The sequence below is a fragment of the Dasypus novemcinctus genome, chromosome 6, assembly GCF_030445035.2.
Source record: "Dasypus novemcinctus isolate mDasNov1 chromosome 6, mDasNov1.1.hap2, whole genome shotgun sequence".
NCBI lineage: Eukaryota > Metazoa > Chordata > Mammalia > Cingulata > Dasypodidae > Dasypus > Dasypus novemcinctus.
The window spans coordinates 28,112,701-28,127,486 of NC_080678.1; the positions used below are offsets into that span (position 1 = coordinate 28,112,701).

Below are 14,786 nucleotides of genomic sequence, written 5' to 3' on the forward strand. Positions count from 1 at the left end.
ATATTTGAATTCTGAGTTCATGAAGCAGTTTACACCAGTTAAACATGGTTTTTCTTTTAGAATTTCAAGATTTATTAAATGTAAATCATTAGCACTACTAGTTCCATTGACTCTATCTAGTTCATTTAAATATGATTTAAAGCAGAGAAACGATCCTAAAAATATCCTCTACAAAGACACATCACATTTATCAGAACATTCCATTAACTTATTTCTAAGACCCTGTGTACATAAAATGGTTGTTGCTGTATAAAAGGTGGATGGGTGCCTTCATATACAGCAAGAATATGAGCATTTTATCATTTGAAGGCTGAAGGAAAAGAATCTTCCAGATATCCTCATTTATCCTTATATAAACTACAGAAAACTGCTGCATGCATGGCAATAGGCCAATCTGCTCTTCTGAAACTTTTACCTATCCTTTAAAACCAAATGGAGGGAAGCGGACTTGGCCCAGTGGTTAGGGCATCCGTCTACCACATGGGAGGTCCGCAGTTCAAACCCTGGGCCTCCTTGATCCGTGTGCAGCTGGCCCATGCGCAGTGCTGATGCGCGCAAGGAGTGCCCTGCCACGCAGGGGTGCTCCCTGCGTAGGGGAGCCCCACGTGCAAGGAGTGCGCCCTGTAAGGAGAGCTGCCCAGCACGAAAGAAAGTGCAGCCTGCCCAGGAATGGCGCCACACACACACAGAGCTGACACAAGATGATGCACAGATTCCCATGCCGCTGACAACAACAGAAGCGGACAAAGAACACGCAGCAAAATAGACACAGAGAACAGACAATGGGGGGGGAGGGAGGGGGGGAGAAATAAATAAATCTAAAAAAAAAAAAAAGGAAAAAATAAAATAAAATAAAACCAAACGGTTTAGTTCAAAACAGCCATAACCAATATTCTTTGATTCATTAAAATACATAGTAATGATGTATCACACATTAGATACATTACAACAGCTCTGCAAAGTAGGCATTATCTATTTTATCTACTGCCCCCACCCCATGTGGTTCTGGGAATAATTTAAGGCAGATTCCAAAGATAAAAATGATACAAAAACAAAATAAATTAAATAGAGGTGACACACAAAAATCAAGCTAAAATGAAAATAAACATAAGGAAGTTAGAGCCCAGAATGAGGTTAAGGTACAATATGCTATAAAACTGTAAGCATTTGCTATAGATGGGTCAAACTGGATCTACACTCTGTAGCAGGCAACATGAATCAACACAACCTGCTCAGTACACTGATTTACAATACCTTTAAGATTAAAAGCCAACCAGTTGCTCAGAAGAACTCACAACTATTTCTGAAACTGATGAGAAATTTCTGCTGGATGGGATGAAAAAGCTAAATAAGAAAGACTGAAAAACTTATTCAAGTTAAACCATGGGCTATAGCTAAGAGTACAATTATAAAAATGTGCTTATATCAGTTGTAATAAACATACCATACCAGTGCAAGGTATTAATAGAAAGGTGCTATACAGAAACCCTGTATTTTATGCATAATTTTTCTGTAAACACACAACTTGTCTAAAAAACAAAATAAAGTGTGGGGGAAAAAAAACACTTGTTCAGAGTTACACAGGTAGTAAATGACAAATCAAGAACTCAGGCCAATTGCTTTTTTTCCATTAGTGAAAATATGTTTTTTTACTTCCATGTATCCCACAATACGGTGAGTACCTTCCTAGAATTTTGGGAGTGATCATGTTATCAGAGAGGAATGCATATGCCCTTCTGAAATCAAATAAGAACAAGAGGCAAGAGGGAAAATATGAGTTTTCCATTTAAGGTTGGCAAATAGCTTCTATGCAGTATATGCAAAGAAAAAAATTTTGAAAGTAAGTGAAATCTTTCCAGTTTTTTTATGCCAATGGCAGTGTTTCAACAGATAAGAATTCCTCTAGTGTAAAAAGATTTAATTTTTTTTTTCCTTGAGGTACCAGGGGCCAGGGATGCTCAACCATTGAGCCACATTGGCTTTCCTGAGTTGTTTTTTTTTTTTTTGCTTGTTTGTTTTGCTTGTTATTTGTTTTGTTTCTTTCATGAGGCACCAGGAACTGAATCTGGGACCTCCCACGTAGTAGGCAGGCACTCAACTGCTTTTGAGCCACATCGGCTCAAGATTTAATATTTTTTGTCATGAACATTTGTTACTTATTTTAATATTTCAACTGTTTTTGAAATATTGTTCGGATAATTATCTATCAAAAACAAGTTAGGGGAAACGGACTTTGGCCCAGTGGTTAGGGCGTCCGTCTACCATATGGGAGGTCCGCGGTTCAAACCCCGGGCCTCCTTGACCTGTGTGGAGCTGGCCATGCGCAGTGCTGATGCGCGCAAGGAGTGCTGTGCCACGCAAGGGTGTCCCCCGCGTGGGGGAGCCCCACGCGCAAGGAGTGCGCCCGTGAGGAAAGCCGCCCAGCGTGAAAAGAAAGTGCAGCCTGCCCAGGAATGGCGCCGCCCACACTTCCTGTGCCGCTGACGACAACAGAAGCGGACAAAGAAACAAAAAGCAGACAAAGAAACAAGACGCAACAAATAGACACCAAGAACAGACAACCAGGGGAGGGGGGGAAATTAAATAAATAAATAAATCTTAAAAAAAAAAAAAAAAAACAAGTTAGTATCAAAATACTAATGATATAAATTTGTTTCAGTTGGTTTTATCCATTTTTATTTTATTTCATTAAAATAAAAATTTTATTTATCTTTGTGATGAATAATTATATTCCTACTATAACCAAAAGTTGACAAAATAATACTTTATAGTTGATTCCTTTAACTCTCATAACAAAGTCCTGATGTAGGCACAGGCTTGTTCAAGGATGTGTAGTTAAAAAGGAGCTGGAATAAAGATTCAAATCTGGACCTCTCAACTGGGCCCAGGATGTTTTCCTAAGTTTATGAGAGCTGGGTGGTGTCACAAAACCAAATACAACTAACACAAAGGTAGCAGGCAAGTTGTGATCAGAAGTGTTGAGTAAACCTCTTAAACTAGATGAGAGCATTAAGTTGTCATGGTAGATAAAGAAAAAAATACTTTGCAGATGGTGATGATCCTGTAGGATCAGGCTCAGTATTTGCCCTATTGTAGCTAGGAATTCTCCCATTAAAGGATAAGGATAAACTAACAAAACCACAGCAAAAATTGCGTCTTCCTTCTCAGGAGTAGAAGAGCTTAGGAAAGGAGGTGTGTGATTGGAATAACTTGGGAAGAACATGAATAAGGCAGGTGCTATCATGGTGATATATTCTTTAAGGTCTTCAAAAACCAAAATAATTTTTAATCAAAAAGGAATTATGATTGAAATCTTCAAACTGTTACTTTAATTTAGCATACTCTGTATAATCTTATCTATACAATTTCCACAAAGGTTGTCTACTGTGTGCTAGACACTGTACTACATGCTTTTACATGACTTCATTTAATTTCAGAACAACTGATGAAGTATCTTCCCCATTTTACAGACAAAGTTACTAAAGCTCAGATAAGTTAAGTGAGTTTCCTAATGTCACATAGCTAGTAAAGCAGAAGATAAAGCTGCAATGGTTTGAATCCAGACCCAAAACTAGCATCATATACAAATATGTATAAAAATAAAATTTGCATAACAGATTAAAATAGGAAATGATGAGAAAGTGGGTTGTCCTTAATTTTAATTAAAAATAGACTGCTACACCAGAATCTTCATAATTTGCTGTTTTGTAAACTTTTTGGCTTTATCTACCAATATTATCTTTTTTTTTTTTTTAAAGATTTTTATTTATTTATTTATCTCCCCTTCCCCCCAACCCCAGTTGTCTGTTCTCTGTGTCTATTTGCTGCATCTTATTTGTCCGCTTCTGTTGTTGTCAGCGGCACGGGAATCTGTGTTTCTTTTTGTTGTGTCATCTTGTTGTGTCAGTTCTCTGTGTGTGCGGCACCATTCCTGGTCAGGCTGCACTTTGTTTCACACTGGGCAGCTTTCCTTACAGGGCACACTCCTTGCGCGTGGGGCTCCCCTACGTGGGGAGATACCCCTGCGTGGCACGACACTCCTTGTGCGCATCAGCACTGCTCATGGGCCAGCTCCACACGGGTCAAGGAGGCCTGGGGTTTGAACTGCGACCTCCCATGTGGTAGACAGATGCCCTAACCACTGGGCCAAGTCCGCCACTCCAATATTATCTTATGCTCTGGATGATGCTATGCGGTACCTTCAGCATTCTGTGATCACAACTTGCACTTTTTATCCTTGCTCATACAGCTTCATTTCATGGAAGTGATGACTTCCACTGTTTCTTGACCTTCCAACTTCCTATCCTTGATATTCAACACTCATCTTAAATGCCACCTTCTCCTTGAAGTCCCTCCAAATTACCCAGTTAGGAAGAACCTCCACATCTCATCTTCTCCACCCACTATGAACTCTCTGAACTTAAGTTGCCTACACAACATTTACGATAAAGGGATTGAACTGTGATCCTCCAAAAGACATGTTCAAGTCCTAACCCCCAGATCTGCATGAATGCAAACTTATTTGCAAATAGGATCATTGAAGATATTATTTGCCTCATCTGATATGACTCTTGTTAATAAGTTAAGGAAATGTGGACACAGTAAGGAGACCGAGAGTAGCTGGCCATGTGTCAGAGGCAGAGACTGAGGTATGCCACAGTCAAGAAACATCAGGGATTGCCAGCACTGCCACAACCCTACAGACACCCAAGGAAGCCTGGCCCTGCTGTCACCTTGCCCAGGACTTCTAACTTCCAGAGCTGCGAGGTGATGAATGTCTATTTTTTCAGCCAACTAGTCTATGGTACTTGGCCATAGGAGCCCTAGCCAACTAAGGCAGGGTACCTAGCACATGACTATGACTGTTACGTATATTTTCCACTCTACTATATCATAATAACTAGTAGTTGGGGCTATCTCTTTCTCATTTCTAGAGTCCCCGAGTGTGCATTTAAATGCTCCATTTATAAAATAAGAAGTTAGGGTTTCTTTTCACTTTCCTACCTATAAGGAGTGAAGAATGTGATCTCAGTCTTGAATGAGTTAATGCTAGCAAAGATCCATTTCATAGGTTATTGGCACTGAAATCTGAACCTCTACAAAGTAGTTTTTATCAGTTTGTTACTCGACTGAGAAATGCCTCCTGTGTAATGAGGCCTATTCACCAACTACTGAAAAAATTCATTTTTTTTCTTTTTTAAACTAAGAAATGAATCTCCTTTGACTGCTATAAAAGTCATTTAATTCTTGAAGGCAAGTCAAACAAAATCCTACCTGAAAAATTACTTCATCCCAGAGTATTATAGTCTGGACAGCTCTCATCAAGCACACCTCCAAAAAGTATGGTAAAAAAAACCAAATACTAGGTGAAAAACAGAATGTTTAAACTAGAGAGAGATTGCCTTAAAAACCTAATCTTAATCTTGCAACCCTTTTATTTTATATATCTTCTGTCAGTGTTGAGGGATTGATCCTGTAAACTCTGATTTCAAAAGGTATAAATAAATAAACTTCTAAAAATATGAAAATCCAGAGATTTGAGAATTATGTAGGCTAAGAGTATACTTCTAGGTGACAGCATATTTATGTATACTATAAACCTAAACCAAGAGCCAACTTAAAATATCAGATCTTCAAGTTTTTGTGTCCAAATCAGAACTTTTGGGAGAAAGGAATGATTTTGAAATCACAGAAAAGAGGACTAATTGATTAACAACAACAACAACAACTGACCTGATGCAATTATTTCACTTTATGCTAAAGAAATCACACAGGCTAATTTATCAGTAATGTCCAAACTATGAAAATCAGTTAACAGAACACTGATAAGTACCAGGGACAATGGAGAGGGATTTTAAATATCCACAGCTGGATGTTCTACCTCATAATAATAACCAGAGGAAAATTAGGACAAAAAGGTAAAAAAAAAAAAAAAAAAAAAGATTACAGGCTTGCTGCTCCCAAGGCTCCCTGCAATTATGTTATTAGATGTCTCTTAAAGCAGGATTGGAAGCATAACAAAGTTATTTAGAATTTCTCCATTAAGAAATATATTCATTTGGTAATTATATCACTGGCCCTGTTGTAAGGAGAGAAAAAACAAATTTTCTTCTGGATGGTCTGTTTCCTGTATTTAAGTCTTAAATTAGCATGAAGTTAAAGGTTAGAATAATATCTTGTCTTGAAGAGGGTATAGCATAAAAATGTAAACAATGTTAATAAAGAATACTTGCATTTGTCTTGCATCTTAAGCTTCCAAAGTGACCAGAAAGGTCATGGTGAATTTGACCAATTATTCCAATTAAGCAACTTATCATTTTAGAGCTCAATTACAGTGTTATCCTAGAATGTATAAGGCTTTGAAGTTTCATCTGTCTTTAAAATAAGCTTGCAGCATTAGACATTGCCCTGTTATTAAGAAATGCTAGTATGTCACATGCCTGAACTGTCACCACTACTCTCCTGTTGTCCTATTTTTCAGAATAACACTGTGCATTTCTGTCAACCAGTCTAAATTGCTTCCTAGGGCAGTAAAGCTTAAGAACTTTCATTGTTTTTCTGAAGCCCACAAGCTGTTTTCCATATTAAGCAGTCAAGTTCAGAAGTCTTTTTGGGCAACTGTTAAGCATTTAAATCACTCAAAGACCCCCCAGCTATTCACACGCATCCATCTGTGCATTCAAAATGTACTAAATATCTATAATACACAACATGCTATCTGCTAGTTTTTCAAATTACATGCTTCTTTCACTTGATTCCAACAGTTTGTCTTGGCCCCTTCATAAAACAAGGGCATAAATGATAATTCAGAGGCTCTGAAGGCATTATATATGAGGAGTGTATTGGTCAAAAAGAACCTGTGGATTCTCTCTACTATATTAAATCTCTAGCGAAACCAGCTTACCCACTGGCAATTGGTGTCTAGGACAAATACTTTCTTCAGAAAAATTTCTTAAATATGATGATAGGTTGAGAAAGCCATAGAAAGAAGTAATACTTGAGGTCAGGGTGAGACAAATTCTTTGTTCTTCTCTTACATTCTCAAGTCAATTAAAATTTGGATACTGTTTTTGTCATTGAAATTTACAGATACCAAAATGTTTTATGATTAACTCTTGAGGTGGACTGAATTAACTTGAGCAACATAATTTGAAGATGAGTAAACCATAAGGAATATGTAGGTGGAATTTTTTCATTATTATTCAATGTTGTAAGTAAAACAGCATAGTGATTAAATAGAAGGCCTATAAACTTGTTACAAATATGTACCCAGTAATAGCTTTGATTTTAATCTATCACTTATAGATTTTGTCTAACATAATGAACTCCAATAATATTCACAGGAGACCCACCAAAATTTTAAAAGAATTATATTGGCAGAAACATTGCTAGCTTGGGCTGAAGGGGACAAAGACAGTACAAAAGGAAAAAAAGTCTCTGAATCCCCAAAACCTCTATAAGAAGGAAACACAGTTGCAAACACAGGCCCTGTCAAGGAAAAGGAAGGATGCTTCAGAGGGTGGAAACAAGAGCCTAGAGAGCAAATGTAAGAGCCACAGAGAAACAAACTGAACTCTTATCAAGGAACTTCCAAACATTTGCCCAAATGGATTTTAGAAATGCTATGGCCAATGACTCCTTTTACCCTCAATTTCCCTCTTTTTGAACAGTAATGTCTATAGTAGTTATTCTATGCCTGTCCCATTATATGTTATGTATGTATGATGGGAGAGGGGACTGATAATTTGTCTCTTTAGTTCACACGTCTACAAATTAAGAGGAACTGTACTGAGAAGTTGTACTTGAGGAACAATACCTGAGGAGCATCATCATCTACACCTGGACCAGTTTTAGATAATGAGATTTTGGAGTTGAAACTAATGCTATAATGGAATGAATTTTTAGGAAGGTGTTAGGACATGGTGAGTGTATTTTGCATGTGGGAGGAAGGTACATTATGGCTGAAGGGCAGAGAATCCTCCCATTAAAAGATGGAGCTTAATTCCTCTCCCCTTGTGTGTAGGTTGAACTTAGTGACTCACTTCTAACCAATAAACATGTGTGGAAGTGATAGTTTTTGACTTCTGTGAGGTCATAAAAGGAATCAAAGGCTCCTTTTAGCTCCTTCTCTTGGATACTTGCTCTGGGAGAGGATACTCAAGGAGCCCTAGGGAGAGGTCCATGTAAGTGAGCCTTTACCAACAGCTATGCAAGTGAGCTATCTTAAGAGCAGATCCTCCAGCCCCAGTCAAGCCTTCATATGATGGCAGCCCTGGCCAATGTCCTGACCACAACTTCAAGAGATACCATGAGTCAGAACCCCTCACCTAAGGGCTCCTGAATTCCTGATCCACAGAAATAGTGAGATAATATATACTTGTTTTAAAATGCTAAGTTTTGGGAAATTGGTTACTTAGCAATAGATTACTAATATATGCCACCAGGTGTGATTTCCATTGATGAAATGTTTCTACTGTATTAAAAAGAAGTTTGAAATCCATTGTCTGAAATATGGCAGGAAGATGAAATTTATACACTTTTTCAAGTGTTTCACAAGCAAGATTTAAAATTCATTAGCAAGCAAAATAAATGAAATAACAACAACAAAAAAACCACTAAAAATAAAACAAAGCAAAACAAAAAACAAAAATTCATTAGCAGAGATCCAGAAAAACAAATGATCAATCCAAAAATCTTTTATATTTCAGTCTTTTTTGTCCTCTCTGGACAGAAAATAAACACTCTTGCCAAGTGAATAGGGAAATGCAATCTATATGCCTACCCTTTCCCATTATTTAATTAAGTCTTCCAAGCCATAAATAAAATGAATATTTAAATGAAAATATACCAGTATAAAAAAGTAATGCTGTCTTTAGTTTAAGAGAGAAATTATAAAACAAGACTCCTAGCATGGAAACTTAGTTTAACTACTTTTTTTCATTTAAACTTTACTATGAAAATGGAATGACCCTCTTTGGGATACTTCCAAAGAAATCTCAATATTTAACAACCAAAATCTGAACTTCATCCCATACTTTCAATTACTTTAGTCTATCTCTTACTACAATAATCTGGCTAATAAATCAATTCTTATAAGGGGGTTTCTTCAAAGGGGATAATAAATCTATTTTGATACATATAATTAATATGATACAAATAATTAATATTAATAATACAGAAACTCAGGTCTGCACAAAGTAAGGCAATGAATAAAACTCTCTTCTGATGACTTCTCTGGTCATCTTCTCTGCATTTGGAAAGGTTCTTTAAACTGGGTGTTACATTTTAAAACTTCCTCAAAGCTTGTATTGCCTTTATTCCCTATACTTCAATTCTTTCATGTAGGCCACTGGAATGGGAGAATTACTCAGAGTGGAATTCCCCTTCAGCTTTGGACTCAACCTTTGTGATTAAATTCACAAGGGCACAACAGATATAATTTATAAGAGCCACCTTAGGCAACCCTATCCCTTGGTGCTTATTTTAGTATCTAATTTGGAAACCTAGCATAACCCCAGTCTGGGCATCATGTATCTCTGTGTGCTGAGCTCTGCTCTAAGGAACCATGATCTTCATTAAGCATAATGTTATACATTAACCCGGCATCTGTATCAAGTCTGTTTCATGGTTTGCCAATGTAAGCAAACTTTTGTTATATTACTTTGGTTTGGGGATCTTTCCCATAGTTAAGGGTTTTCTCAGCTCTTGCTGAAATTTTTCAGTCATGTTAAATCCAGTTCTTACTTCATTTTCCATCATTTATACATGACCTTTGCAATTCTATTCAGAGTTTGTTAAGACAACTAACAAATCATTTGAATATTATTCACAACTTCTGGGTATTGATGTACAGACAGAATTTTTATCTTGAATTAAGTTTATAATTCAATTTGTTTACAAGTATAATTTATTAAAAGTAATATGTCCATTTTTGTTTTTTTAATCTTTTTTATTATTATTTTTTAAGATACATAGATCACACAAAATATAATCCACTTTTAATCTAGCTAGTTTGGTGTGTGTGCCAGCTTGATGAAATAATGTTAGGCTGCCAAATCATAGACCTCCTCAAAAATCTTAAGTCTTCCACACTGCTGTGAATGTCAAGGTACCAAAAGGAAGATAGAAATATATGCATGGGATGTCCCTAAACTTTTTTTAAAATTTGGTTCCTAACACTTCAGTTATGCCTTTTTCTTCTTCACCAATTTTTAGTCTGAATTGGGTGTTCTTGAGTTCATGAGCATCTTTTGTTCTTCTTTAATAGACCATTGCGCCAGACAATATACAAAGAAAAGTTATACCACCCAAGACAATACCAGTTTGTTATTAGAGCCTTGCAAACAAAATAAAATAGGTGTGCATTTCTCCTCTGAAAGATTGGGCAACTGGTCAGTCCTCCTCCACCCCTCCTCTTACCTGAGGGTAGTTTAAAATACCCCCCCACCCCCCCACCTTGTTATATCAAGGTTTTCCCAAAGAGAAAGAAAACTTATATTCATCTCATTATTTCAACTCACAGGACTCTGCAGGATCTGAGTAACTCGTTTCCTCTGCTCCATCATGTTGAAGTCTTGTCGTATTTCAGGAGACATGTTCCTCTCCCTGATATATTCTGGGTCATTTTCATTGATGCGATCAAAATACCTCTCTTTGTGGGGTATGCTTGGAGGAAGAGGAGTAGTGATCACATCTTGACTGCCATCTGAACTCATGCTTCTAGTCTGTCAATTCCTCTTGTTATCTGCATTAATAAACACAAAGAAGGACTTGTAGGGTAAGTTCAGTATTAAATTCAGATTTTACACGGTCAAACAGTTTTCTTTTTTTCGCCCTCAGAGTAATAGTAGCAACTTTCCTCAATAAAGTAGCTTCTCAAAAAAAATTTAGAAATTTTTATTAATGTAAAAATATCTTAGGCAATAATGCTAAACTGGAAATTGATATTCTTGGAACTAATGGAAACTTGTGGTTCAATCATGATAATGCCATCAACTGCCAATTGAATTTTTAAAAGGAGCAATGACCACAGTCTACGAAAGTTCTGCCACATCAAGAGATGGCAAATTTTCACAATTAGTGAGCACTGTCAGTGGAGCTTCTCTTTTATCTCTTATTCATGCCCACTCCACCCACCCCTTTTTTTTTTAAAGGAGCTACTGGGGATTGAACCAAGGACCTTGTACATGTGAAGCAGGAGCTCTACCAAGTGAGCTACACCTGTTGCCCTCTTATTCATGCTTTTATGTTTAGACTAAACTTTGGTCATATTTAATGACCACTACATTCTATAGTGACTGCAATTTACTAACATTCCAGAGAAACCCAGCTTTAAGTTTTTTAGAAGCTTCAACAACTTCCCAGGGAAAATGGTAGGACTTCAGGTTGCCAGGCCATGTAACTTTAGCAGATGGTACTTCATTTCCAAATAAGAAATAATAAAAAGTTATTCAGAAACCACATGAACAGCTATGATTCACTTACTATCTTGATTATTATTGATACTTAAGATAATTTTTTATTTTATGCCAGGGAAACAAATTCATTTTAGCATGCCTCTCTCTCTCCAAATGACTGCATGTGTTAGAAATTGATGAAATCATCTCACTCACGGTTTCTCAAACTATGGTGAAGAACCTTTTTTTTTTTAATTTCAAACCTGCTGCAGATCAACAGTTTTTATAAAATTCAAGATAATGCATTCAGATGTCATGGCAACGTCAAACTGCAAGAAGTTTCTAAACACTCACTGTCATATTCTGTACCTGTCACAGACTGGCCACAGAGAGTGTACAGACCACAGACCACACCTAAGACAGTAATGACACTGCCAATTAAATGAATGCTTCCTCCAGCTTTCAGTTGAAGTGATATGGCATAAAGTTTGCAACAAGAGGAAAGGAGACCACTGATTAGGTATCCCTTTCCCTAACCGTCCTTTTGAACTGAAATTCAGGAAGGCATGTGCAACATGGAAGAAACAGAAACAAAAAAATAGTGAGGATGCTTTTCCTTAAGACAAATTTCTCTATAGGTGGTGACTGGTTCCATCAATATAAATGCTTGGGTAAGAGAAAAAACATCCTAACTATAAAATGGTATTTATTCAACTGATTATCTACCTGATATGAAGAATTATTTCATAACAATGGGGAGCTAAATGAAAAACATCCCACTATTCTTTTTCCATTTATACAGAAAACTATGAGAAGAAACATTCCTATGGAACTGCAACTCTGCAGATTCTCCAGAACCTCAAATTCCCATGAGAACACTTGTCTAGACAGATTCAGAAGGGAAAAGGCCAAAACCAGCTTCTCTGTAGGGACCTATTCTCTGATAATTTCCAGAGACATCTGGTCTCATCTCTCAAATACAGTAACAACCAGTGAGGTATTGCCTAGACTCATCTCTAATGAGACTCTTCTGTGATTGAAATAAGAGAAGTAACTCTTAATGATTAATGCATTTTCAGATGAGTAAAGGGACAAAAGTAAGTAATAAATCAAACCATCCATTTTAACATTAAAATAGAACCTATGACATAACACTTAAGAGTTTACACCATGCTCTTAGACCTTGTTATTTATCTTTGCAACTACACTATGAGATACAGAAGGTAAGTCAGAGGTTCAGTGGGTTAAATATCCTGCCAAAAATGACACTGCTTGTGTCACAGGCAATATTCAAAAACCACAGTTTCTGTCTTCTAGTCTACTTTACAACACTGATACTATTTCACATATCATTAAAAAAGAGAGCTACAAAGTTTTAATACTTTTAGTATACATTATGTCATGAATATTAAACTATTGGAGCCTATAGAACCTGTCAAAAAATTAGGAAATGACACCGTAAAAGGAAAATAAGATAGAAATTACTCATAACACTTAGACCTTTTTAAAACTTCAAAAGACCATTACTTAATTAGTTTTTTAATACAAGAAGTTTCAAAGTTTTCTGTACTTGGGAAAAGATTTGAGAATTTATATTAAGGACTTAGAAATGAAATAAAGAATAAAAACAGTGCTTGGACGCTCTTCTATATATAGATGCTGAATTAATAAGGGCTTTACACAGAGCTTAAGCCAATTATAGGCACAATTAGTTATGTGCAGCTTTGTACATCAATTACTACAAGTTGAACTATTATCTCAAAGCTTGAAAAAATAAGGATCCAAGAAATAATCTGAATATAAACAGAATTCAGAAACAAACAAACAAACATGAGAAAAGCAAATGACCTAGACAAGTATGTACAATTACCTACAGGACACCTATTACTAAATACTTCTCTGGAAGATTATGCTGTCAAATGGGGAATACTAAAGGATTTTTATTAAACCTAATAAATTAGCTAATACAATTTAAAATAAATGATTTCTATGCTTAGAAAAAGCCTTAGTCTTTTTTATTCCCCCCCCACCCCAGGTGTCCGCTCTCTGTGTCCATTTGCCGTGGACTCCTCTGTAACCGCCCCCATGCCTATTAGGGGCACTTGGGCATCTGTGCTTCTTTTTGTGGCATCATCTTGCTGTGTCAGCTCTCCGTCTGTGCAGTGCCACTCTTGGGCAGGTTGCACCTTCCTTCACGCTGGGCGGCTCTCCCTACAGGGTGCACTCCCCGTGCGTGGGGCACCCCCGTGTGGCACGGCACTCCTTGCGCGCATCAGCGCTGTGCATGAGCCAGCTCCACACAGGTCAAGGAGGCCTGGGGTTTGAACCGCGGACCTCCCATGTGGTAGGCGGACACCCTATCCACTGGGCCAAGTGCGCTTCCCATAAAACCTTAGTCTTAATATTATTGATAAGGAGGTCACTCTACAGAGTACTCACAGTAAAATAACGTGCTATGGATGAATATATATTGGGAGTCACCCTTCCCTTGACACCTACTTACTGTGTTGTAGGTACTGTGCTAGAGGCTATGGATCAAGAGCTAAATCAAATCCTTCTGGGAAATCCTAATCTAGTTCAGAGACCACAGAAGCCTGCTGAAAAGGATTCTATCTATGACGAAGGGACGCATCCCAGACGACTTAATATTTTTCGACACTAAGAAAGGTATATGTGCAGATATATTGAGTATCTGTAAATTGGGTTTCCAAAGTAAAATTTTTAAGAGGTATTAGTAACTGTTACTTTCTTTTTTTAACTTTTTATTTTGAAATGATTTCAAATTTACAGAACAATTGCAAAATTAATACAAAGCACCCACCTAAACACCTAGATCCATCAACTTTGAGCATTTTATATTTGCCATATATATATATATATATATCACATCGTATCAGGTCATTCTATTCACCTATCGGCCTATATATTTATTTATCTACTTTATCAACATTTGAGAATAGGTTATATATATCATGCTCCTTGTACACTTAATATTTCCACGTACATTTCCTAAGAACAAAGCTATAAACTTATGTAGCTGCTTTAAGTGCAGTTATCAAGTTCAAGAAATTTTAACATTGATTTAAAGCTTACAATCCATATTCTGATTTTTTCATATGTCCCAAAAATATCCTTTTGGGCCTTTTCTCCTCCATTAATAGATCCAGTACAGGATCATGCATTGCATTTAATTGCCATGATCTCTTTAGTCTCTTTTTAATTGTGGTAACATATATACAACATAAACTTTCTCATCCCAACCACTACTAAGAATACAATTCAGTGGGATTAATCACATTCACCATGTTGTACTGCCCTCACCACCTTTCATTAAGTGAACTTTCCCCTCACCCCAAACAGAAACCCTGTACCCATTAAACATTAACTCGC

General features: G+C 36.8%; 1 protein-coding gene across 40 annotated transcripts in view; it reads right to left on the minus strand.

The window, feature by feature from the left end:
* Positions 1-14,786, minus strand: part of ADD3 (adducin 3) — a 147,261-nt gene that overhangs the window by 19,810 nt on the left and 112,665 nt on the right. For all 40 annotated transcript variants that reach the window (XM_004473242.5, XM_023583036.2, XM_023583035.3 and 37 more), the window contains one exon: positions 10,521-10,744. In XM_004473242.5, the coding sequence (XP_004473299.2) occupies positions 10,521-10,715 (195 nt within the window). In that variant the 5' untranslated portion in view covers positions 10,716-10,744. The remainder of the gene's footprint in view (positions 1-10,520; positions 10,745-14,786) is intronic.